This window comes from Symphalangus syndactylus, chromosome 3 (assembly GCF_028878055.3).
Source record: "Symphalangus syndactylus isolate Jambi chromosome 3, NHGRI_mSymSyn1-v2.1_pri, whole genome shotgun sequence".
Taxonomy (NCBI): domain Eukaryota; kingdom Metazoa; phylum Chordata; class Mammalia; order Primates; family Hylobatidae; genus Symphalangus; species Symphalangus syndactylus.
This window is the reverse complement of record NC_072425.2, coordinates 119,751,632-119,779,512: the sequence shown is the minus strand read 5'-3', so window position 1 is coordinate 119,779,512 and position 27,881 is coordinate 119,751,632. Positions and strand designations below refer to the sequence as shown.

The 27,881-nt window shown below is 38.3% G+C and overlaps 1 protein-coding gene, 1 long non-coding RNA gene and 1 pseudogene across 2 annotated transcripts in view; 2 read left to right on the top strand and 1 right to left on the bottom strand.

The window, feature by feature from the left end:
* LOC129479573 (uncharacterized) overlaps positions 1–618 on the bottom strand; it is a 58,639-nt gene extending 58,021 nt beyond the window's left edge. Inside the window, exon 1 of the long non-coding RNA XR_008656727.1 lies at positions 230–618. This is a non-coding gene — a long non-coding RNA (uncharacterized lncRNA). The remainder of the gene's footprint in view (positions 1–229) is intronic.
* A 3,089-nt stretch (positions 619–3,707) lies between these two features.
* On the top strand, positions 3,708–13,809 carry MMP10 (matrix metallopeptidase 10). Its single transcript, XM_055272922.2, is given in 11 exon segments — positions 3,708–3,812; positions 4,554–4,795; positions 4,938–5,086; positions 5,550–5,675; positions 7,529–7,580; positions 7,582–7,691; positions 7,878–8,022; positions 9,004–9,137; positions 11,309–11,468; positions 12,191–12,294; positions 13,430–13,809. Coding segments are annotated over 11 exon segments (1,428 nt in total). The 3' UTR covers positions 13,531–13,809.
* A 2,741-nt stretch (positions 13,810–16,550) lies between these two features.
* The window catches only part of LOC129478565 (sacsin-like), a 29,566-nt pseudogene continuing 18,235 nt past the window's right edge, over positions 16,551–27,881 (top strand).

The window sequence follows — 27,881 nt, the reverse complement described above, 5'->3', positions numbered from 1 at the left end:
AGCTTTTGATTGTGAGCTTATTATTCAATTTTTCTAATCTCAACATTGTTGGGTTGTTCTGAAGTTTAAAAAATAACTCACATTTAAGAAATGGCTACAGTGGAAGCTCAATAACAGGAGTTTCACCTTTCTTTAAGTACGAGCTCTGTATGCTTCCTTACCTGACCCTATACGTACTTCAGCAGGTTTAACAAGTAATGAATTATTTAAAGACAAACATAGGACTCACCTGCTCCAGGTCATTAATTTCTTCCAGGTGTCATGGTTTAATGCAGGACAAGTTTAAACACTAACATCATTTCTGTGAGGCCTGTGCTACCCTACAGGCTCCCAATTATAGTTGTAGCTGTTACTACAATGTAAACTTTCATTGTATCATTACCACATAATAAAATCCACTAACAGGATGTGTCAACACTAATAAAGTCATGACTCAAGCTAAAATGGGCATCTCACAGCTTGTCAAATCAGTGCCTAGGGGCATTGTCATAGATTTGTCAGGCCAAAAAGCTTTGTCTGTTAAAGGTGTTGGAGTGAAATAAGAAGAGATTTGTTCCTCAGCATAAAGCATACAAAATAACCTTGTGAGTGCGGTTACATCCACCCCATTTTACAGATGACAAAATAATGGCCTGAATTAATTATACACAGTCACGTGTGACTTACCAATGGGGACACGTTCTAAGAAACATGTCCTTAGGCAATTTCTCCATTTGTGTAAACACCATGGATTAAACTTACACAAACCTCTATGGTGCAGCCTACTACATGCCTAGACTATGTGGTATAGCCTTTTAAAAATTTTTGGGGGAAAGTGATCCTCACATCTCAGCCTTCCAAGTAGCTGAGAGTAGAGGTGTCAGCCACCATGCCAGCAAGCCTATTACTCCTAGGCTACGAACCTATACAGCATGAAATTCTACTGAATGCCGGAGGCAATTGTAACATAATAATAAGCATTACTGTATCTACACGTATTTTAACATAGAAAAATACAACAAAAAGATGGTATTAAAGATAAAAAATGGTACAACTATATAGGGCACTAACCATGAATGAAGCTTGCCAGACTGGAAGTTGCTCTAAGTGAGTCAGTGAGTGAGCGGTGAGTGAATCTGTACACTATGCAGACTTTATGAACATTGTATACCTAGACTACACTAAATTTATAAAAGCATTTTTCTTTCTTCAATATAAATTAACCTTAGCTTACTGTAGTAACATTTTTACTTTATAAACTTTTTAATTTTAAATTTTCTTTTACTCTTTTGTAATAACACTTAGGTTAAAACACAAACATTTCACAGAGGTACAAAAATATTTTTTTTCTTGATATCCTTATCCTGTAAGCTTTCTACTATCTTTAATTTTTTTTTATTTTTTAAACTTTCTTGTTGAGAATGAAGACGCAAAACACACATTAGCCCAGGCCTACACAGGATCAGGATCATCAATATCACTGTTTTCTACCTTCACATCGTGTTCCACTAGAAGGCCTTTCAGGGCAATAACACTGATGCAGCTGTCATTTCCTATGATAATAATGCCTGTATAGGGCAGTAACCATGGAATACCTTCTGAAGGACCTGCCTGAAGCAGTTTCACAGTTAACTTAAAAAAAAAAGAAGTACACTCTAAAATAAATGATAAAATGTATAGTAAATGCATAAACAGTCATTTATTACTATTATCAAGAATTATCTACTGTACACAATTGCATGTGCTAGACTTTTATATGGCAGCACAGTAGGTTTGTTTACACCAGCATCACCACAAACACATGGGTAATGCATCGTACTATGACATTATGATGGCTACAGTGACAATAGCTGATGGGTGCTTATCAGCTCTGTATTAGTTTGTTCTTGCATTGCTATCAAAAATACCTGAGACTGGGTAACTTATAAAGAAAAGAGATTTAATTGGCTCACGGTTCTGCAGGCTATATAGGAACCATGGTGGCACCTTCTTCTGGGGAGGCCTCAGGAAACTTACAATCATTGCAGAAGGCAAAAGAGGAGCCTGCACTTTACATGGCCAGAGCAGGAGGAAGAAAGAGAGGGGGGAGGTGCTACACACTTTTAAACATCCAGATCTCATGATAACTCACTCACTCACTATGACAAGAACATCATCGATGGGATGGTGTTAAATGGGCATGAGAAATCCACCCCCGTGATCCAGTCACCTCCCACCAGGCTTCACCTCCAACACCGGGAATGACAATTCGACATGAGATTTGGGAAGGGACACAGATCCAAACCATATCAAGCTTCATTATAATCATATGGGACCACCATCATATATGTGGTCCATCATTGACTGAAACATTATACAGTGTCTGACTGTACTTGCTCAATGTCCAGCTGACTTTATTTGAGTCCAGTTGTCAGTCCTTCTCCCTCTGATATTCAAGCTGATGTCACCACACTGTAGAACAAACTCTTGGGCAACAGTAAGTCACAAGTTGACTTGGCTGGGTCAGTGTATATCCCAGTTTCTCTCCAACTCTGGCTTGGAAGTCTCAGAGCCTCTTGGTTCCTGGAAGTCTCACCTGTCCAGGCTACCCTAAGTAGGGTGGGGATGGTGGGTGATACGGAAAAGATCATTCCTACACACATTATTTTAATCTCTCATCACTTTGCAATTATATACTTCAGACATGGTAGAGTTAATTTATCTTTAGTGAGAGAAAAATACAGTTCTTTACTATAAGAATTTCAGGGTTCTTTATATTAACAGGTTAATTTGACAAAACAGTTATTTCAGACTTACTGTGTTACTGTGTAAAAAGCACTTTATTAGGCTGAGAAAACAAGAAAGAAAATACTATTCATGGGCAGGGGTGGATCGTTAGACATGTGAAAGAAACGGAGGATTTGAAATCATTTCCCATTACAGATCTCAATCCATCTCCTCCTTTGTACCTTAAGGGGAGAAAGAAAGGATGAAAAGAATTTTTAAAAGAAAAGAAGAGGAAGAGGGTAGGAGGACCATTTCAGTCTAACATGCAATTTAATTTTTTCCATTTAACAAGTTTTATGGAGCAGTTACTTTGAACATAATTATACACTGGGAAATGGAGAATGAGTGAACGCCAAAGCTTCTCTCTTTGGATTCTTTTCTCTACATGCTCCATGTCCTTCTCACAGTACCCCTACTCCATGGCCAGTAAATCCATCTGAAAATCAGTAATAGCTGTTGTAAACAAAGACTCAAGAAGTGAAATACTTGTTTTAATATCTTTGTAGATAGCAACTCCTACATTTAGACCACCACTATATTTGGAATTTATTTCCGTTGACCTACTTAATTCTTATCTGCTTATATTTAAGTTTAAAACATAGTCTTCTTAAAAGAAAATTGCACTGATTTTAAAATATCTAAACATTTGGCATTTTACCAAGCTTGTCAGCTCTCTTTAAGTAAATACAGAGGCGTGAATTATCTAGCCAATTCTTTTTCGTCTTTACAAGCACAGAAATCATTTCCTGGGGATTAATCATTCTTTCCAGTTTAGAAAGTTGAAGGAAAATACTGATGTAGGCTGTTTCACCATTACATTAAATGTTTGTGAACATTCAGGCTTAAAAAACACATGCATGAATCATACTGTTGGTGATCTCAGCATTGTCTCCGTATAAAAGAAAGGCCACTAGGGGGTAGAGCTAGAAGCCCAGTAGACAAAGAAGGTAACAGCAGTGAGAATGATGCATCTTGCATTCCTTGTGCTGTTGTGTCTGCCAGTCTGCTCTGCTTATCCTCTGAGTGGGGCAGCAAAAGAGGAGGACTCCAATAGGGATCTTGCCCAGGTAATTAATGGTGGCATCTATTGCAGCTACTGGCCAGCTCAAGTGTATCTGCTTGGTCTTCCAACACAAAGCAGAATGATAAGACTAGAGATCACTTTGTTAGAAAACTGTAGCATCAGAGAATAATTAACAGGCTGGAGGTGGAAATTATTTTTATGTTAACAGAGAAGAAAAGAAAGGTTCAGAAAGGAAATATAACTGCTCAAGGTTACAATAAAATAGTAGCAGTATATTTGTGGCTAAGTGAAAAGAACATATGGAGAATATATGAAACTCCTCTGGCTTTAGAATTTCTTTAGTTAAAATTATTGGGGAGGGGAGCATGCTAAGTTTGATCTTTAAATCGGATCAGGTAATAGTTTTTATATTTTTACTTGTCATATTTGGACAAAAGAGTTTACCACACTTCAGTCTTAAACCAGGTCTATAATAACGATGTAAGTAGAAAAGGTTTGTATTCTAACTTTTCACAAAACTATGTTAAAAGAAGATTTCTTTAAAAACTAACAAAAATAACGCTAGACCTGAATTTTCAATCCCAAATTCCTTACTTGACTAGCAAACTAACACTGCAATAAAATTTAAAAATTTGTATGAAATGGGGAGTCTTAATGAAAAATCAAATTAAATGTGATATCCTCTTTTGTTTTAAGAAACTAGAGGAAAATTAAGATGGATTATAAAAGTTGGATAAATGATGGGAAATCATAAAAATGACCTAAAAATTATATTTTCCATTAGCAATACCTAGAAAAGTACTACAACCTTGAAAAAGATGTGAAACAGTTTAGAAGAAAGGACAGTAATCTCATTGTTAAAAAAATCCGAGAAATGCAGAAGCTCCTTGGGTTAGAGGTGACAGGGAAGCTGGACTCTGACACTCTGGAGGTGTTGCGCAAGCCCAGGTGTGGAGTTCCTGACGTTGGTCACCTCAGCACCTTTCCTGGCATGCCGAAATGGAGGAAAACCCACCTTACATACAGGTAATGGTTCAGAGTAGTTTTCGCATAATATTGAAACTTTATAAGTTACTCGTCATATTTGGATGAGTAACATAAAGTTTTCTTTAACAATTTTTCATAATGGCAGGAGAAAATAATATCCTCTTCAATTTTTCTCCTCCAGGATTGTGAATTATACACCAGATTTGCCAAGAGATGCTGTTGATTCTGCCATTGAGAAAGCTCTGAAAGTCTGAGAAGTGGTGACTCCACTTACATTCTCCAGGCTGTATGAAGGAGAGGCTGATATAATGATCTCTTTTGCAGTTAAAGGTAATCAAATAAAACATCCATTTATCTGGTGTATTAGTCTGTTGACACTGCTATAGCAAGATACCTTAGACTGGATAACTTATAAACAACAGAAATTTATTGCTCACAGTTCTGGAGGCTGGGAAGTCCAAGATTAAGGTGCCAGCAGATTTAGTGTCTGATGAGAGCCTATTTCTCATAGATGGTACCTTCTGTGTCCTCACATGATAGAAAGGGCCAGGAGGTTCCCTCAAGCCTCTTTCATAAAAGCACTAATCTCATTCATGAGGGCAGAGCACTTATGACATAATCACTTCCTAAAGACCTAACCTCTTAATACTATATCACACTGGGCATTGAGTTTCAACATATAAATTTGCAGCAGACACCAACATTCAGACTATAGAATCTACTGTTGTTTTATTGGAACAGGGTAAAAATAAATTCTGAACACTTATATTTCCATTAATTTGTTCCCTATCAGAACATGGAGACTTTTACTCTTTTGATGGCCCAGGACAGAGTTTGGCTCATGCTTATCCACCTGGACCTGAGCTTTATGGAGATATTCACTTTGATGATGATGAAAAATGGACAGAAGATGCATCAGGTGGGTCGTAAACCTCTCAGGAACATTTCAGGAATAATGTCTAATTCTATCCAAAAATAACTGGATTATCTAGAATGAGCAATAAATGGAATATAGTAGTAACTGAATTTTTTTATTACCTGAGTTTTAAACAGAAGTACTGTTTGTTTCAATCATTATTGAAGAATTTTATAAAGTGTCTGTATTTTCATGTTTGCCCCCACCAAGTACAATACTGTAAAAACCATTCAATCTTATCTCCACAACTCAGGATCTTATGGGGGTTTGAGGATCAGCATAATTAATAATGTTTTTCATCACTTTAATGATAGCTGATTAGGGTAGAATGAATTCCATTAAATCAGTTCCAATCCTAACATTTGCCCTCAGGTTTTCTTTCTTTCTTCTCATTGGCCTCCTTTTTACTTAAAAGTAGAGATCAGGAGAAAATGCCAGGAATTGAAAAAAAATTGTTAGGTCATCTTTTTAAATAAACATGTCACTGTCTCTAGCTTAGATGGGGTTATTTTCCCCCTAAATTGGCTTTGAAACACTTTACATCTAAACATAATGACTAAAATTAACTCTATGCTATTTAATTTTTAAAATGGCTTCTGAAGTTTAGAAACACACTGTTGAAATAATCACTATTTCTGACAGTGCCTGGGATTTTTAATGTAAATGCAAAGAACATCTTTCCTGAGTACAAGACTCAGGAGGCTGAGGCATGAGAATCACTTGAACCCAGGAGATGGAGGCTGCAGTGAGCCGAGATTGCACCACTGTACTCCAGCCTGGGCAACAGAGTGAGACTCTGTCTCACAAGACTGAAGTTTGTGTTGCATAAAATGATTGCCTTTTATTTGAACAACTGTTCTTTTCTGCACAATTCTTGGAGCCTTGGTTAAATAATATCTACTACTAAATTCAATAAAACTCTTTTTATAATATTTTTAAAAAGCTGAATCTAGCTGTGTTTGTGCTGCAGAAAACTGTTATTGGGGATGTTTCTGTTTTAAACTAAAGATTGTACACATCCAGTGGCACCTATTACTGGGAAGATTTTTGACAATCAAAAATTATTTGATTATGGCCAGGCACTGGTGGCTAATGCCTGTAATCCCAGCATTTTGGGAGGCCAAAGTGGGTGAATCACTTGAGGCCAGGAGTTCGAGACCAGCCTAGCCAACATGGTGAAACCCTATCTCAACAAAAATACAAAAATTAGCCGGGCATGGTGGCACGTGTCTGTAATCCCAGCTACTCAGGAGGCTGAGGCACGAGAATCACTTGAACCCGTACTCCAGCCTGGGCGACAGAGCGAGACGTTGTCTCAAAAAAAAAAAAAAAAATTACTTGAGTATGATGAAGAAGAGGAAGAGAAAATCAGACTAAACCCCACAAGAAATAACCACAGTCTTCTGGCTTAAAAGTTTGAACGTAAATGTTATGTGATTAATTTTAACCGAGTTTGCAACTGGCAAGTTTTCCTAAATTTGAACAATGACTTTTTATTTTTAGACAATGAAGAGCTATATTTACTGACATGCTATTAGTCTTGTCCTTTCAAAAAAAAATCTTTTGAAAATAATGCTTCTCATTTGTCAATATAGGAAAAGTGTCTTAGTTTTCCTGACCAAGGAGGCATCTAGGGAGGGATATGGTGAAAAACTGTCTTATATATTGACTTAAAGTCAACCTTGAAAAACACATTAATTTCTATAAAGTATGGAATATGCCAATCAATGAACCAATCCACAAATACTGAAAAGACATTGTGGCATCAAGGATGTCCTGTATAGCTGGCATATGTTCTGTATGTATTTATGGAATAAAGAGCTGGTGGATTCTGAACATTTATGATTTTCATACAGGCATCAATTTATTCCTCGTTGCTGCTCATGAACTTGGCCACTCCCTGGGGCTCTCACTCAGCCAACACTGAAGCTTTGATGTACCCACTCTACCACTCATTCACAGAGCTCGCCCGGTTCCGCCTTTCGCAAGATGATGTGAATGGCATTCAGTCTCTCTATGGTGAGTGACGCTGGAAAAATTAGGCATTGCAGCTCTACAATGACAGTCCTCAAGAAAGCTTTCCAGCGCTACATAAAGTATTTCTGATTTAGCTTGAAGCACTTTGAGAATGTTTGAAAGGCACACAAATTGACAGATGCATCACATATTTTTTAATGTTTGCATCCCCAAATCTGTTTCCTTTAGGACCTCCACCTTCCTCTCCTGAGGAATCCCTGGTGCCCACAAAATCCATTCCTTCAGGATCTGGGATGCCAGCCAAGTGTGATCCTGCTTTGTCCTTCGATGCCATCAGCACTCTGAGGGGAGAATATCTGTTCTTTAAAGACAGGTCAGACCAGAATATTTTATTTTTTTATCTATTCTTTTGATGTACAGTGCTTAGAAAGAAAAACAGAAACTTGACAGAGCTTTTTTTTTAACTTTTATTTTAGGTTCAGGGGTACATGTGCAGGTTTGTTATATAGATAAACTCGTGTCACGGGCGTTTGTTGTACAGATAATTTTGTCACCCCAGTACTAATCCTAGTACCCAGTAGTTACTTTTTCTGCTTGACAGAGATTTTTTTAAATACAAAATTCCCTCTACGTTTTAAAATCATTCAGATCTAGTTCTTGTTGAATTTTTAACATCTTTTTAGAATTGTCCAGGTCATTTTTTACAGACTTATAAGGGATGATTCTTGGTCCCTAGACTGTAAGTTTGGTTAAGGCAGGGAGTTATATCTGTTTTGTTCATTTTTAAAAAATATCATAAATCATGGAACTTCTTCAGAAAGCACTGGTGGATCCTTAGAAGCAGGGTAGTATCTTTCCATTTGCTAACAAATGCTACTATTTAAATTAATTACTTTTGGAAAAAAGTGATATATTTTGTGGCACAATATTTAAACACTACCAAAAGATACAGAGCTAAAAAATCTCTCTCCAGTCTTTGGCCTACAGTCCTCCAGCTCCCTTCATATGTGCGAGCACTGCTACCAATTTCCTTTGACTCTTTATAAAAATGTTATATTCATATATACAAGCATCAATATACACATAATATTTTTTAAAATATTAGGACATAATATGCGCACTGTTTATGGACTTTTAGAATGGAACCAAGCTAAATAATTTTACTGGAACCAGTCACAAGTCCATCGATTTCATTACCATCGATTTCATTACCCTGGAATCACATGCAGGAGGATGGTTTAATACAGACTTCTATGAATGGGTGAATTAGCATGGATTTAAAAAAAAAAAGAATATGTTTTTTTTCACATATCTAAAGGAGAAAGACAATTGCAAGTAATTTTATGTATTACAGATATTTTTGGAGAAGATCCCACTGGAATCCTGAACCTGAATTTCATTTGATTTCTGCATTTTGGCCCTCTCTCCCGTCATATTTGGATGCTGCGTATGAAGTTAATAGCAGGGACACTGTTTTTATTTTTAAAGGTGAGTACTATATAAGAATTTTCAACTTGTTGGAATAAATCCTATTGCAAAAATTTTATCGACATGAGTTTTCTCCATTATATTAAAGTTTAGATTACTGAAAGACCTTGTGCTAACACTTAAATAAAATTTGTACAAAGAACACTATAAACTTTATTTTAGAGACCTCTTAAGAAAATAGATGGTATTCCACATTCATGGATAAAAAATGCAAGATAGTAAAAATGTCAATTTATCTATAGATACAGGACATTTTCATTTCAAATGCCAAAAGATTTTTCATGGAACTTGACAGATTGGTTTTACAATTTATACGGCAGAGGAAAGGCCAAGAATAGCCAGGATGCTCCTGGTGAACCCATCTTATTAGATGAGGAGAAAAGCCATGTGTTATAAAACTTTAATCGGTAAGATGTAGTATCAGTGCAGGGAGAGATAAATTAACTAATGGAGATATTCAGGTATGGCGGCTTCTTTATCAAACTTTTAAACTACTGTTTCAATTTGTTTTATTGGTAATATGCTATCTGAGTTTCTATTACTTCTTGAGTCAGTTTTGTTAACATGTTTTTCTAAAAATTTGCCAATTTTGTCTGTTTTCAAATCCATCAGTAAAAAGTTTTTGGAAAATTATTTGGTTGTAATTTGAATTATTGCTGAAGTTTTGTTCTCTTTTTCATTCCTAATACTGAATCCTTTTGCCTTTCTCTTTTTTCTTCAACTCTCATAACATCTGTAATAATTTTACTGATCTTTTCAAAGGACTGACTTTTGGCTTTATTTACTCTCTATATTATATTTTTGTTTCTCATTTAATTAGTTTCTGTTCATATCTTTATTGTTGCCTTAATTTTTGTTTACTTTGAATTGATCCTGTTATTATTGTTATAGCTTAAGTTTGATACCTTATTAACTTGTAACTTTTTTCTTTTCTAAGACAAGCATTTATACCTATAAATAACCATTTCTTCTGTTTCATCCAGCAAATTTTGATATGCAGTATTTTCGTTTTGTTCAATTTTAATTCTTTAATTTCTCATTTTTATTTTTTCCCTAGAGTCATAGGTAATAATGGAATATTTTTAAATGTCAAGCTTTATGGAGATTTTAAAAATGTTTATTTCTGGCGATCTCACTTTTGTGAATATCAAATGAATGTGAAATTGCAATAGAAATTGTAAAGGATTACATAAGTCTAACGTATTGTTATCCAGTAATGTATCTCACATTTACATATCACTTGCACTGTGTCAGACACCATGCTCATTAGTGGAGGTCAGGACTGAAAAGCGCTCATATTCTAGAAGGGGCAGCAGAGATGAAGCCTTTGGCAGCCTACATATGCCAAGTGCTGGGACTGAGAGAAGGAAGGGTGCCATGGGAGCACCTGACTCATACCCAGGGCTCAGCAAAGATCCCTTAGAGGAGGTGATGTTAGGATGGGTCTTAAAGTTCTCTTTTGTTGTGCAGAGATGGGCTGGGTGTACAGAAAGTAGAAAGGTCCTTAAGAAAGAAGAAATTGGTTTTACCAAGTAAGAGCATATCTGGAACTGCTCAGACAGATACAAGTCATTCAGTTCAGACGAAGCAAGAGAGATAAACAACAGATGGACATTTTAGATGAGTGAATCTGGCAGTAAGTGTAAAGAAGGAATTCAGGCTTGGGGTCAGGGAGAGTGATGTAACAAAGTAAATGCAGAGAGATTGATGGGATTTTGTTGTCCTAACTCACTAGAATTTGAATGAATTCCGATAGTGTTCAGAAGAAGCACAGATTGGAATTGGTGACTGTGAAATATCTCAAAGGAAGTGTCCAATAAGCAACTGATCTATTGGTATGAAACTTAAGAGAGAGAGGTCTAGGTGAGAAATTCAGGTTAAAAAGTTACCAACAATTATAAGAAATAACTAAAACTGATCTATAAATAAACTGGAACGTATAGATACAAATATATAAGACACAGAAAGGGCAGTGAATCAGTTATCTGCTCATTTATTCATTTATTCATTCACTCACTCATTCAGGGAGTATTTATTAAGGGCTGGCTGTGAACTGGGCATTATTAGGTTGGAATTAAAACCAAGACTTCCTCTTTACCACAACAATGCACTATAATTATTTTTAAAATCAATGGCTTCATGTAAAATGTCTTGGATTTATTGTTCGATAGGAAATGAGTTCTGGGCCATCAGAGGAAATGAGGTACAAGCGGGTTATCCAAGAGGCATCCATACCCTGGGTTTTCCTCCAACCATAAGGAAAATTGATGCAGCTGTTTCTGACAAGGAAAAGAAGAAAACATACTTCTTTGTAGAGGACAAATACTGGAGGTGAGACGCAAGAGAAATGACTTTCTATGAAGCCTGATTAAGAAAATTATTTTCTTTCTTTAAGGATATTTCCCTACCCTACACCCACCCTCTAACTTTCTCTAACTTCAAAATTTATGATTATGAGGAAGACAGCTTATTGTTCTACCTTCCAGATACAAAGGGCTCTCAGAACAGTGATCACTGGGCCATATACTTAGACACCAAAAGACATCAAGAGAGGCCAGCTGAGGTCCAAAGGCATTCACTTCTTATTCCATTTCCAGTCACCACATGGCTGCCATAGGAAGCCCAAGTGTGGCAGGCTTTGGAGACAAGATCTACAGGGTCCCAGTGTGACTGAGAACCAGAGGTTTATTTTTAGCTAAGTGATTTAATTCATTTTGCATATTATGTCTACACAGTCTTTATGTATTTATAGTAGACACATAGAAATTTGGTTTCTGTGTGCCAGGCTTAGAAAACTTACCTCAGACATATGTATGGACCCTCTGTAAAATGGCATAATGTTCTTGTTTCTGGGAAAATATTGTTTTATGTATTAAACTTGTAAGCCCAGGAAAGTAACCTATTCCTGTAGCTCTAAAAATGTTTAACACTTTTTTACACAACTTAAAAAGTTTGTCTAGAATTCCACACTGGAAAATTAACATCACATTATACTATTGTGTGTAATGGGACTACTGCACATCACTGAACTGTATTTCTTTCATTTGGTTTAGATTTGATGAAAATAGCCAGTCCATGGAGCAAGGCTTCCCTAGACTAACAGCTGATGACTTTCCAGGAGTTGAGCCTAAGGTTGATGCTGTATTACAGGCATTTGGTAAGAAGACCCTTATTTCATTGTCAATGCAGGAATCTCCAGGCATTTTATGATTTCAAAATAAAGTGCAGAATCAAAACAGTTTTTAAATCTTTCAGTCTGTTACCTTTTTTACTCCAAATTCCTGAAATCTTAACTTTCCAATTTATGCAAAGTGGTTTTAAATTTGTGTGTGTGTGTGTGTGTGTTTGTGTGTGTGTGTGTGTGTGTGTGTGTTTTCCTGGATAACTTCCAAGTCTCTGTTTCATACCTGCACATAAAATCAAAGAATACTTCCTCACACAGAAGCCATTATCTTTCAGGCCACTATGTTGGTATAAAAATACAATCTGTGTGAGCCAGGCTTACTAATGACTGGTTGTCATTCTATTCTATCCCATCCTGTTGTCCCTTTTCTTCTATCCCACCCCAGGGGAGCCTTGTCTGGGCTTCTGTTGCAGTCTGTGATTGCCTGCATTAGTCATTTGTAAATAAAATAGTAGTCCTCCCATATGCTCAAAATAGGTCAAATGTGATTCCTGGTAATGGGTAAATAGGAAAACAAAACTTGTTCTTGATTACTCTGAAGGAATTCTGGAGGGAGCTGCCAGTGCTTGACAATCCAATGCTCATGAGGCTGATGATCTTGTTACTAAAATGACTTAACCATGATGGATGCAAAGCAGGAAATGGACCTCTGGCTCATTTATCATTTGTCTGATTCTCTTGGGTCTAGTTGTCTCCCAAGCTGTAATTTAGGACCTAGCAGAAGAGGAGAGGTTGGAAAGAAAGGAAAACAAGGTTTTAAAATACTATAGAATTTTATCTATTTAGAGCCAGTATGACATAATATTTTAGAGCACTTCCTTTGGAGTCAGATGACATGGAGTCCTCTCTCCATCCTTCCTTACAGATGCTACCCTGTTAAAATTACAAAACTGTCCTAATTTTTAGTTTTGTTCTCATTAATAACACATCACAGTTTTTTGTAAGGGTAATTGAGAAAAAGCATGTAAAGCACTTAGCTCAGTGCCTGGCATGGAGTAATCACTTAATAAATGCCCTCCATTATTAACTTGTACTTAATCTAAGTTATATGTGTTGCAAAACGACATATTTGAAGATGTCTCATCATTTTCCTTATCTATATTTACAGGATTTTTCTATTTCTTCAGTGGATCATCACAGTTTGAGTTTGACCCCAATGCCAGGATGGTGACACACATATTAAAGAGTAACAGCTGGTTACTTTGCTAGGCGAGATAGGGGGAAGACAGATATGGGTGTTTTTAATAAATCTAATAATTATTCATCTAATGTATTATGAGCCAAAATGATTAATTTTTCCTGCATGTTCTGTGGCTGAAGAAGATGAGCCTTGCAGATATCTGCATGTGTCATGAAGAATGTTTCTGGAATGCTTCACTTGCTTTTGAATTGCACTGAATAGAATTAAGAAATACTCATGTGCAACAGGTGAGAGAATGTATTTTCATAGATGTTTTATTACTTCCTCAATAAAAAGTTTTATTTTGGGCCTGTTCCTTACTTTCTAGAACAATTCATCTTCAATACCCTGATCATACTGGGGACTGATTATTCGACAGATAGTCTGCCAGTAGGTGTGGTAGGATCACACACTCTATAACGAGTCATGTGGCTGTCACATACCCTCTCCTATTCTCTGCACCAACAGGATCTTTCTTTTCATCTCACAGATATTGTAAGTGTTCCTTATACACCTAACAAAGAAAGAGGTAAATCAACAGTTGTCTTGTATCTAGGCAGGATCAAAGCAAAATGGAGAAATGGAACTCCAGAATGTTAGAGCCTGGGAACCTGCATATTATTTAATAGACTTTCAATTTTATAGGTGGGGAAATAAAACTAGTTTGGAATCCACTCACCTCTTGTTTTAACCCAAATCTTTCTTCAGTGGGATTCCTTTCCTGCTCTAGAGACTAAATTTCTCATCTCCTCCTCACTCTCACCCTCACCCTCCTGTTAGAATACTCTCTTGCTACCATTTTGTACATGGAAGCCCCTGGGTAAGAGTGCAGGTGCACATGCCAATTTTGTGACAGATTTACCATCACGAAGTTACATGCTTACACCACACCGACAACACTATAGAAACTTGTTCCTTCTTTTATTGACTAATTTAAATGCCAGACATTGTCATAGTTGCAAAGTATGAAACAGTGAAGAAAATACATTTAACTCAATTTCATTGAGTTTTGTCTGGTGAGAGAAAGAAATCAAATGAAAGAACACAAATTAATGTATAACTACAAATTATAAAGCTGTTATTAGAGAAACGACAAAGCTGTAAAGAAGAATACTGTTGGAGGAAGGGTTATCTGTTAAAGTTTGCTTACTAGAGAAAGTCTCTCTGGGAAAATAAAAACAAAGCATCTAAATCCAAATGGCCAGGTGGGTGAATAGGTAGGAGGATTTAGACTACTCTAAGGAAAGAAAATGCAAATTAGTGTTGAGGCCCAGTGGGTTAAAAAAAATAAAAGTCCCTCGCATGTTCAAGAAACTGAAAGATGAGTGCCTTATTGGCATGTTGGAGAATAGGGATGGAATAAGATATTAGACAGGTAGACACAATCAAATCATCCAATGTCTTTACAGTATTCTAAAGAGTTGTATTTCACTTTCAGTGCATTGTAGATTCATCGAGTGAGTCTTAAACAGATAAGTTATGCCAGCCTTTATATTTTTGAATGATTACTTTAGCTGGAGAGAGTTGGAAGGAAGTGATGACAAAAGTTGGAACAGGTTAAAAATGACAGGGAAGGGTGATAGGGACAGGGGACCTCTGGGTAGATTGAGAGACATAACTGGATTTTTTTTATTTTTTATTTTTTTTTATTTTTGGCCCTGTCACCCAGGCTGGAGTGCAGTGGTGCAACCACAGCTCACTGCAGCCTTGACCTCCCGGGCTTAGGAAATCCTCCCACCTCAGCCTCCTGGGTAGCTGGGACTGCAGGTGTGCACCATCACTCCCAACTAATTTTTGTATTTTTGGTAGAGACAGGCTTTTGCCATGTTGCCCAGGCTGGTTGGGAACTCCAGGGCTCAAGCAATCCACCTACCCCAACCTCCCAATGTGCTGGGACTACAGGTTGAACCACCATACCCAGCCCTGATATATTTCAACATCATTCAGATTTCATGATAAACTAGATAGAGTTCTGAGAAAAAGGAAGGTATTAAGAATAATTCCTAGATTACTGTCTTGAACAAATTCTTGGATCACAGCAGCAGAGTCAGGGGAAGGCTGAAAGAGAAGCAGTTTTGTGGGAGAAAGTTAAGATTCAGTAGGAATCACCTCACCTTTTAAATATAGAAATTCTTGTAAGTTAACCAGCTAAAGGCATTAGTAGGCCATTAGATGGAGGAATCTGGAGCTCAAAACAAAGTAGATAAAACTGTGGGTGTTTGGCGGCATCAGTCAAGCCATGGGAATAGATAAGTTTATATGGGAAGATTGCAGAGATAAAAGAAGATGGTTCAGGACCGAACCTTGTAAAATGCAGTATCACTCAGACCAGGCCAGGATACGCTGTGGTAATGAGCACTTCCCGATTTTCAGTGGCGTAGAACTAAAAGTGCATCATAGTATTCCACTGAGGTCTCTACTCCAAGTTGTCCTCACTTCAAGACCCAGGCTGATGGAACAGGCACCACCTTGAACGCCAGCCTTCACTGCGGCGGAGGGAAAGAGTTATTGGTAAATTTCGCGCTGACTCCTAGAAGTCTGTGTGGATACAATAAACATCATTCTGTCCATATTTCATTGGCCAAAGAAAATTACATTGCTTCATCTGACACTAAAGATGGGAAAATAATATACTGTCACACCTCTGGGAGAAGAATCAGAAATGTTTGGTAGAGGGCACTAATCATAAACACAAAGGGCTTTCTCACAAAAACAAAAAAAAGTAACATGTGTACCTGGGCTGCCGCCGAGGCTCGAGCCTGCGCAGTGAGCATCCCGCCCTCCGGCTGCTGGGAGCCTCCCAGAGCCGAGGGGCGGCAGGGACCAGGCGCTGGCTTTGGGGCCGCACACCAGCCCCGTGGCTAACGACACCCGCGACGGGGGACTGGTTGATTTGGTTAAACAACTCCACTACCCATTGATTTCCTCAAAGACATTTTGCGAAGACTTCCAGGGGGACAGATTATTAAGGCCTTCTTAATGGACTTTTGGAACAGGCAGAAGCAGACACTGCCTTCTAAATGCGGTTTTAAAGCAGTTACGGTGAATGATGGGGGCAGATCTCCACGTGTACAACACGGTTTTCAGCCCAGAGGACTGGCACGGCATTCAGAAATGGCAAGAAGTAAGACAAAGTATGAGCCTTTGAAGGTTGGAATATTTGGAATTCAGTTTAAGTCTGGCTACCGTAGAGATGTTCCTTGTATCTTTAGTGGTGACTGGATTGCGATGTTCGAGCCTCATCAAACACTTTTTGGCCCACATGAGTGAGGCCAGTGTTGGAATGTCAAAGATGACAGCATTTAAATTCGTGAACTTTCTGACCAATTTCTGCCGTTTGTCGGCATTTTTGGAAGCACCAAGGAAACATTTATAAATGTCAATTTTCCAGAAACATTTTTTCCTTTTCCTTTTCGCCTGCATCCTAGACAGCTTAGTAGTAACCTCTACAGTAAGCAGAAGGTTCTCCAGCTGTCTGTCTTTTAGGGCAGATGTAGACACAGTGCTGCTCTTTCTAAAAAGTGTGCAGGATGTCTCCTTATAATGTCCGAGAGGCGGATGGAAAGGAGAAACCGCTGTTTAGAGTGACTTAAAGGGCGCTCTCTTTAGACGGCCCTGAAACGTGAACGTCTGAATTCTATAAAGATCCTGGGAACTGCTCTAAGTAACAATTGTGAAAGGACTCCAAGCAATGGCATCAACTGTATAACATACCATGCCGGTATGAGAGCCTCTCTTCAGCGAGTTGTCCCAGATCGCAGGGATTTATGCAGTTATCCATGATTGGGTCAGTTTTAGAAGACAAGAGTACTGAGGATGTACAAAAGGCACTTGGTTGGTGTGCAATGGTGTGGGTGGCCAAGGGATTTGCAGTAATCTTCAGTCTTTAGTGGATGAATTGAAATTTGTCCCAGTCATTGGAATAGCCACGTCTTTGTCAAGCAGAGATGGTGAAGCAAAAGGAGCAATGTCAGATGTCTCAGGAATAGCATTTTGTTTTCTTTACTGCAGGGTGGGGAAAGCAGAACGGGCCTCCCAGTTCACATCAGTGGGTTCTCTGGCCTCATGACAACATCAGGAACATAAAATGAAGAGATGTGGGCAAGTGGAAAGACCTGGCAGCTTTTTGGAGTGAATTTGTTTTCATGACTGTTGTCCCTAAAGTTTATGCTACTTTGATCTTAGATTCAATAGAACTTCTGGAGACAGAAAAAAAAGTAACAATCCTATATTTTCATTATTTTACAGTAGACTTTTGACAGAGAAATATGTACAAATGACCCAAAATCCAAAGGGAAGGAAATACCACTTTCATTAGCAAAAAGTTTTTCTCCCTCTCATCTCATCTCAGCCAACCAGAGTCTTTTCCAAAGGTAAACAATGCTACTAATTTCTTATGAATCCTTTAATCTACTCTATGCATTAATGAGCGTGTCTATTAAGCCTTTACTTTCTAACCCAAAGCGTGGCATACTTTATATCCTATTCCACAATTCATTTTTGCTCACTTAATATATCTTGGAGACTGCTCTGTATCAGTGACAAAGAGCTGCATTATTCTAATTAATAGCTACATAGTAACCCAATACACGAATTCATCATTTATTTAACAATCCCTTATTAGGGCAAATTTGGGTTGTTTTTGGTATTTTGCTTTTTAAAAGAAATAATGTAATTAACCTTTTACATGTTACTTCACAAAGAAATACTGTAATTAATAACCCTTTCCATATGTTACTTCACAAATGTGAGTGAATCCCTTAAAAAACTATCTTGCTTAAGGGCTAGGTAGAGGAAGAACTGGAAAAGCAATTCATTGATTCCACACTGCTATTGTTTGGATCATCCATGACTGGCTTAAACTCCTGGAGGTGGGGGGTGTGCTTAATCTCACCCTAATCATGTTGATCAGTGGGTGAAGAAAGAATTGACATCAATATTTTCCACCAAAACTGTGAGATGAGAAAGTAGAAACAGTATGCCGAGGCAATCTAGGTAAAATGTTGGCAAAGAAACTACTTACAGGAAATATTTTCTCTTGTGTTTACAGATTTGATTAATGGTTCCAGTGAATGCCTTTATTTGGGGGATGGTAAGGAAAAAAAGGAACTTCAATTTATAGTCACTGTAAAAGGTGCTAGATGTGTGCAATTCTTTCGGTCCTCATGTTAACCATGGCAAACAGTAATGTCTTTAGATTATAGACTTTTAGGCTTAGAAGGATGAATTTTCTCATGATGAGCAACTAGTAAGCAGCAGCACCGAAATTCCACTCCAGAACAGACTTAGAATCTGTATAGGAAACTCACTGTTTTCTTCTCTGCACTCACAACACTTCTGACACCAGATATGTGGGGGTTTTTTCACTCCAACCAATTCTTTAACTTTCCCAACACTGGGTGTCATGTAATTCAATTATCACACTAAATACCTGAAGTTAGTGCAGACCCCACAGGTTAAGGACACAATCCCATAGGACCGCTCTGCTTACTTCCAATGCTAATCACCTGTCTGGACCTCCTGAACGTCCCACAGACCAGCTATAAATGAGAGCTTTCTACAAACCACTCCTCATGATCAATAATTTGCTAGAACAGGTTGTAAAACTCAGGGAAACATTTACTTAAATTTATTGGGCTGAAAGCTCCAAGCTTCTAATCATGGCTTGGTCTTTCTGATGACCAGCCTCCTTCCAAGAGCCCACCAAGAGTCCCCTCATTAGAACAAAAGATGTTCTCATCACCCAGGAAATTCTAAAGGATGAGGGGCTCTGTGTCGAGAACCAAGGTCAAAGACCAAATATTGGAACAAAAGATATGCCTACCACCCCTATCTATAAGGCTATTAGGAGCTCTGTCTCAGAAACCAGGGCAGAGAGCAAACATTAGAACAAAAGTTTCTCCTAGAACCCCTATTACTCAGAAAATTCCAATGGATTAGGAGCTCTGTGTCAGGAACTAGAGCAGAAACCAACATATGTATTTCTTATTATCTCAAAGACCCCATACGTTAAGACAAGACCAGCACTAATGGCAAATTCACTAGGATTCCCAGAAAGAGATAAGGTGAATGTTTTAATGCTTCCTACTTCTGAACCGTTTTTGTTCAGAAAATTGGGAGTATGCCTGCACCTTCAGGAAGGGAACAAGTGACTTCAGCTTTGCAGAGATTGAGAAGGATGCTGAGAACAGGCTGGGAGTTACCAATAAGTAGCCACAGAATGGTGGTAACCAGACAGAAAAGAAAGTAAGTGAATATAACCTGAATGAGCTTGGAAGCACATTTTTTCCCCAATCAATCCTCCAGATGATAATGCAACCTAGCCAATACCTCGAGAACCTATGAAGAGGACCCAGCTAAGCTATACCCATACTCATCACCCACAGAAACTGAAATAATACGTGTGTGTTGTTTTAAGCTGCCCAGACTCATGACTGACGGAAAGTGAAATAATAAATGTGTGTTGTTTTAAAATTAGTGGTTGTTTTCTACTCAGCAATAGATATCTAATATGTTGAGTGATTGCCTTATTTGGAGCCACAGCCACATAGCAATGATCTAGATGATTCAGGCCAAAATCAATTTCTGCTACAGAAAGTCTGGAGGCAGAAATATGCCACCCCCTTTTGGAGCTCGTAACCAGCAGTGATACTCCTGACATAGAGAGACAAATGACTGTGTCTAGGGTGGGCTTTAAGGGAAAATTTTAAAGTAGAAATATATAGCCATTAATGCTCTCACTTTATTTGGGGTATCTTTCTCTTATCTTTCTGTATTTTACCCACCTCTTTTTCCAGGCACCAAGCAGCACTAGAACACAGAATTTGCAGTCATTAATAAAATAATGCATGATAACAAGTTTAGAGTGTGTGAGTTATAAATGTTCCTTTCTTGCTATTAACTAACATTAGGACATATGGTAAATATGCATGTTTTAAGAGACAGAGAAGTAGTAGAGTTAGAGCAAAACACACACACAGAAAGACAGACAGGCAGACAAACAAAGAGAGACAGAGAGGAGGGAAAGGGTGACACGATGGTGATAAGACAAGTGTAGGGAGGAATACACGAACTGTATTTGAATTGCAGGAAGATGATTCAGGTATGAGAAGGCCGAGAAGCAAAAATCTGTGAATCTGCATTAGGAAATTCCACTGGGACCAGCCACCTAAGGGGAAATCTTGAGATCAGGGAGGGTAGAGTAACCTGGAGAGCAGTTTCATGCTAAGTCCTGGGGTGTAGCAAACAACCTTGCAGATGGGCCTTCATGCCTCAAGGACCAGGATCACAAAGAGTTCAAGCTGGTCCACCTAACCACTCTAAGTGGGGAAGGGAGTGCTTGCATGAAGTGGGTTTTGGGAGGTTGAATTGCAGTTCTACCTCCTCCACTCCATCATTCATTGATTAATTTACTCATTTAACAGATACCCACTGAATGTCTACTGTATAGTGGGCAACATATGCGGCACAGAGTTTCAAAAACATGGCCACGCTCTTACAGAGCATATATTCTCCAGAGGGAGATGGAGAAGTGAGCAGTCTATGTGATACGCTACCAAGCGTGATGGCCATAATGGGGGAAGCACACAGAGCTGTGGGATCACCAAGGAGGGGCTCTGCCCCCAATGCCAAGAGATTAGGGAGGCTTCCAAGAGGAGTAGACATCTATATGGAGAGCCAAAGGGCAAGAACTTAAGAGGTAAGAAGAAGGGAGGTGGTCCAGGCAGAGAGAGATAAGAGTACTGGAGAGCGTCGATTACTTCGCTGGCCCAAAGCAGTGCTTCTCAAGCCATCCGTAGTGGAGGACCAGTTCCTTACATTTCCAGTTCATCATGGATAATTTGTAAAATACAGTGAAAGGGAATTACTATGAAAATGAGATGACAAAGACATTTTTAAATATTCAGTTTTTAAATTATTAGACTAGATCCAATAGACATAAAATTACTTTATCAAATTATTGTAAAAGCATGTTCGATTGCTGAGCTTATCACACACCAATTACAGTTCATGAATCATCCCTGATTCACAGACTGCGCTTTAAGGAGCGCTTGCCTATAGCATACAGGAAAAAGAGAAAAATTACAGTCTAGAGGATTCTTGATGAAACAGACAAGGAAAAGAAGAATCAGTGAGCTGTTACCAGAAGCTCTTTCTGGGTGTAGGTAGCATTCAGACTGCAGAAACCTGTGGCCAGAGAGTCATCATGCATCCGTCTGAATTGCAACCATTGAATTCTCACCACACCCAATGTCTAACACTAGTTAATTAGGTGGAAATTGGGACACAATCAGTGAAACAGAGGGTTTTAGAGGAAGCTGAAGAAGGAATTAGGGATAATCAACTTCCCCTTCCCACTTCAGCTTCAAAGCTTTTGTTAGTTTATAAGAATCCTCTGACTCTAAAATGAACACCCCTTCCAATTCAATGGTTTCTGTTTAAAAGGGGGGGAGAAACAACAACAACAAAGAAATGATACTAATAAAAAACAAGCAACCAAGCAAATAAACAACAAAAAAACTTCTACAATAGCAAAAGCTTTCCCACACATCCATCTGCGTCTGCTTGCCTGGCTACCGCCTTGTTTCTCAGGACTGGCTGCAGAAGTTTTCTTTGCTGAGATGCACTCTCTGGCCCTCCTGAGCTGTCTTGCACGTACCTCTTGTACATTCCCAAGATACACTCCAATCACAGCACTTACCACTCTTTATTTAACTGTCCCCTCAAGTTCATCCTACATTGGACTGCAATTTCCCTTGGTTATATTCCACTGTAATTCAGAGATTGGTACATGGTAGCTACTCCATAAATCACTGTTTATTAAATGAAAGCATGCATAACTCCCTTGAACTAGGAAGATAGTAATGTCAATTTTAGAATGTGAAGACTGACAGGCATCTGGAGATATCTGGAGAGGAAGGGCATTCCAAGGGAAGCAAGCTGCACGCACAATGCCATGGAGATATTAAAGGAAATGTTTGAGGAATCTCAAGGGAACATCTGAGAGAGTCAAGAAAGGGAGTCCAAAGGGCTAATATCCAGAATCTATAATGAACTCAAACAAATTTACAAGAAAAAAACAACCCCATCAAAAAGTGGGCAAAGGACATGAACAGATGCTTCTCAAAAGAAGACATTTATGCAGCCAAAAAACACATGCAAAAATGCTCATCATCACTGGCCATCAGAGAAATGCAAATCAAAACCACAATGAGATACCATCTCACACCAGTTAGAATGTCAATCATTAGAAAGTCAGGAAACAACAGGTGCTGGAGAGGATGTGGAGAAATAGGAACACTTTTACACTGTTGGTGGGACTGTAAACTAGTTCAACCATTGTGGAAGTCAGTGTGGCGATTCCTCAGGGATCTCAAACTAGAAATACCATTTGGCCCAGCCATCCCATTACTGGGTATATACCCAAAGGATTATAAATCATGCTGCTATAAAGACACATGCACACGTATGTTTATTGCGGCACTATTCACAATAGCAAAGAGTTGGAACCAACCCAAATGTCCAACAACGATAGACTGGATTAAGAAAATGTGGCACACATACACCATGGAATACTATGCAGCCATCAAAAATGATGAGTTCATGTCCTTTATAGGGACATGGATGAAACTGGAAACCATCATTCTCAGTAAACTATCACAAGGACAAAAAACCAAACATCACATGTTCTCACTCATAGGTGGGAATTGAACAATGAGAACACATGGACACAGGAAGGGGAACATCACACTCCGGGGACTGTTGTGGGGTGGGAGGAGGGGGGAGGGATAGCATTAGGAGATATACCTAATGCTAAATGATGAGTTAATGGGTGCAGCACACCGACATGGCACATGGATACATATGTAACAAACCTGCACATCGTGCACAGGTACCCTAAAACTTAAAGTATAATAATAATAAAAAAAAAGAAAAAAAAGAAAGGGAGTCACATTAATTTATGTTTTAGAGAAAATATATGAAGCATCAGTTTTCTAACATGTGATTAAGTATAAAATTAACGAAACATTTCAGTAAATGAAACAGTAGAGTAAAATTTCTTCCCAAAGTTTGTAAGTCATTGTTTTTCATTTAGTCACTCATTTAGCACGTTTGTTCATTTAATAATCATTCCATTGCATCCATCAAATCTGTTTTTGAAGTAGGAAACATAAATAAGAAATAAATTGCCCACTCACTTAGCTAAGTAACACACGTTACCACTACATGTGTAGTATATCTAAGCAGCAATAAAATAGGAAAGAAAAATTACTTCATCAATTAAACAAGCATGCACTAAAGAAATGCCCTGGTTTCTTTTTTTTTTTCTCTCTCTCTCTCTATTTTGAGACTGAGTCTCACTCTGTCACCCAGGCTAGAATGCAGTGGCACGATCTCAGCTCACTGCAACCTTCGCCTCCCAGGTTCAAGCAATTCTCATGCCTCAGCTTTCTGAGTAGCTGGCCCACCACCCTGCCCAGCTAATGTTTTTCTTATTTTTTTTTTTTTTTTTTAGTAGAGATGGGGTTTCACCATGTTGGCCAGGCTGGTCTCGAACTCCTGGCCTCAAGCGATCCTCCCACCTAGGCCACCCAAAGTGTTGGGATTACAGGCGAGAGCCACTGCTCCCAGCCTGCTTTGTTTCTTAAGGATTAAATCAAAGGAGGTAGTTGAAGATATACGCAACCTTCTTAATCCCTGCAAAGTCAGTAGGAAATCCAACCCTTTAATTTCTTCCCTAGAAAAAAGACATGGTGAATCATAGACCTACTTATATTTAGAAGCAGATTTATAATTATACATACTAGTAAGACCTTCCCAATCAACTTAATGGAATGTCACTGCATCATTATTAGCTACAACTAAAAGGTGACAAAAGCATGATAAGTGAATTTAGAGCGTAAGTTATCTAGCTTGGAAATTTGCCACCTCCACAATTGTTCTTAAAATCATATTTGGCTCACAGATATGATGATGGCGATGATAACAATGATGATTATACAATGATGCAATACCTAGTAACACAGCTGCTTCTCGAGCAATGCTCCCAAATCTCTAAAGCAGATGATTCAACTTGGTTTATTGTGGAGATTCAGCAGATATTATTTGTTTTGTCCTTGCTTTATTTAACTGCACAGCAACAATTTCCTCAAGAGTCATTTCCTGTGGTAAGTTTAAATCCCCTTAAAACGAACTAACCCTGTTCCTTGAATCATAGTCATATTGTTTTGCTTTCTAAGAAATAAAACAACTGAAAATTTCAAGAGCTCAGTTTCCTAATTTGCAATGTAAGGGGGTTTAATTAGGTTTTGTGATTTGTTTGTTTTGTTTTACTGTTACAGAACAGTGGTGGGGGTATATTTTGAGGGTATATGTGATATTGTATCCATTACACATGGATACAATGTGTAATGTTTAAACCAGGGCAATTGGGATATTCATCACTCCAAACATTCACCCCTTCTTTATGTTGTGAACATTCTAATTCTTCTCTTCCAGCTACTTTGAACTATACCACAAATTATTGTTAATCATAGTCATCCTACTGTACTGTCAAAAACTAGATCTTATTCCTTCTAACTGTATATTTACAACAATTATAATTAGATTTTTTTTTTCTTTTTTGAGACCAAGTCTTGCTCTGTCACCCAGGCTGGAGTGCAGTGGCACGATCTTGGCTCACTGCCAGCTCTGCCTCAGCCTCCGGAGTAGCTGGGACTACAGGTGCACACCACCATGCCTGGCTAATTTTATTTTTTATTTTTTAGTAGAGATGGGGTTTCACCGTATTAGCCAGGATGATCTTGATCTCCTGACCTCGTGATCCACCTGCCTCAGCCTCCCAAAGTGCTGGGATTACAGGCATAAGCCACCATGCCTGGCCATAATTAGAGATTTTTAAAGGTATCTTTTAATTCTAACAAAAAAATCGCAATCATGAAATACTCTGTAACAAATACCAAAGTAGATATATGTTATATATATAATTTTGTTTAATTCTTCTGAAAACCATTTTGGGATTGGGGGAAATTTTATTACTATTATTATAATTTTCTAGTCAAGAGAACAGAACTAACTTGAGTCTTCATACCCAGTTAGAAGTAGGGTTGGATTTCCAATCTCTACCTGCTAAATCTCTATCTACCTCGTACCCAAAATCATACCTTCAAGTTCTGTCTCCCATTCAACATTCCATAAGCCCATGATTATATAGGTTTTCAGAATTTTCAGGGTAGCAATTTAGAATGCCAGCCATTTGGAGTTTGTATCATGCTGTCTTATATTTTTAATAGCTTTCTTTACATTGTTTCTTTTAGAGCAAGAAGTCTCTGTTCTCCAACCAGTGACCCAAACATTACCTTGTGTACAATAGCTATGCGTGTATAGACCTCCAACACATGATGGATAAGAACACATTCTCCCCTCTCACACACCAAGGACATGGGCTGCAGTTCTCTGAGTATCTCTGTTTACCTTTTATTCCATATAATACCTGATCACAGTGTAAATTTTTGATGTCAGGGAAATAATGATTACTGTTGTATTAGTGCAATTTATAAAACACATGTCTATAACAGTATATCTCTATCCTGTAAAAAAAAATTTCATACATAAAGGAAGACAAACAGTCAAGCATAAGGCAAAATATAAGAAGTCCTTTAAGAAAGCTACAAAATACCACAGAATTCCAATAAGTTAAACAATATGATGTCTGACAGAAAACAAAATCTAATCCATGTTAGATTCATTGACATGAAATGAAATTCTTAGTGTAGTAGGCTTAGACTTGGAAATAGAAAGCAACAGCTCTAATTCTAGTGCTCTTCACTAGATGCATGATCTGGAACAAGTGATGGAAGGCCCATGTCTCTAAGTTTTCTCATTTGACAAGTGAGAGGTTTCATTAGATTGGTGATTTTTAAACTTGCTCCATTGTTCCACGGTATTTGGGGGTTGTGTTAGAGGGGACATAGAGAGAGGTAGCAGGATGAAGGTGAGTCTCTAGAGTTCGATGCTTCTACTTTAAGCACAACTATTGTGCTTTGCTTTTTTATCTGTTTGCAAATTTGATCTGTTTGCTGGACATACACAAAGACTGCTGCTTCAGTAAAGCATTCAGTATTATGACATTAATTGTTGTCAAGCACTATACTGAATAACCACCAGATTTCTTATTGTATGAGTCTTCATGAAGATGACATCATGTGTAATTTCTTGCTCAATCCCAGTTATCACAATGGTGGTTTCCTCAGTTTTTCAGGAGTTCCCCTTTCCTGTTTCTGAGGCTACTGAGTGAACTAGGGGATCCCTGGCAGGAAGCATCAGGAGCACTGAGGTGATGGCTTCTCCACAGCTAGTACATGCACCCTGTGGTGGGCGGGGAGTTCCAGCCTCATTTTGGCTGGGAAAAGATGACCTATATTCCATTTGTCCTAGAAAATGCCTCCTTTTCTGATTTCCCTTGCCTCTGCAGGCATCAGAAGTCCTGTGGGAAAGAGAGAATTTGGGTTTTCCTGAGAAATTCATTGACTTCCCCTTTTCTGTTTGCATTCATGTGATACTCCATTTAGATGGGGAAGTTGCAGTTAAACATTAAATTGAGAGAGGAGAATGTGTTCTTATTCATCATGTGTTGGAAGTTCGTACACACATCTCTATTGTACATAAAGTCACTGTCTTCTGTGTAATTGCAGCACTTTGTATGAATCTCTTACAGCACAAACTAAAGGTATCATGCATGAATAATTTACTGGCCTATTTTTCCTTTCTCCAGCCTAAGTGACTGGAAATATTAAGAAAATATTTGTTGAATGGAGGAAGACATATGTGAATGGATAAATAAATGCAGCCTAGCCCCCTGGATTAAATGTGTTCAAGCATTCATGGAGAAAGTATTACTAAATGTAGTAAAGAAAAAAATCTGGCTACTCTGCTGAAAAGGAGGAAGCCCTGAGACTTCATGAAGAGAGAGAGAGAGAGGGAGACCCTGGTGTCCCTGCTGATCCCAGCCTTCCAATCTTCTCCACCAAAGCACCAGACCTGTGATGAAGCCAGAACATCTTGGGTGTTCTAGCCCCAGTCACGATCTGACTGCCGCCAAAAAAAAAAAAAAAATTCCAAACAACCAAACTGTGCAGTTGAGATCCAGTCATAGAATCATGACAGATAGTTAATTGTTACTGTTTTGAGACACTAAATCTGCAGTGGTTTGTTATAAGCTAAATATATACAGGAAAGGCAACCAAGTAAGCAAACAACAAATAATATCCCACAAGGTAGAAGGCTAAGCAGGATCTATACCACGCCTAGAATCTACATGGAAGACCTTTCCCACGACTTCTGGGAAAATGAAGCTCATCCTTAACAGAAAGAACGGCAG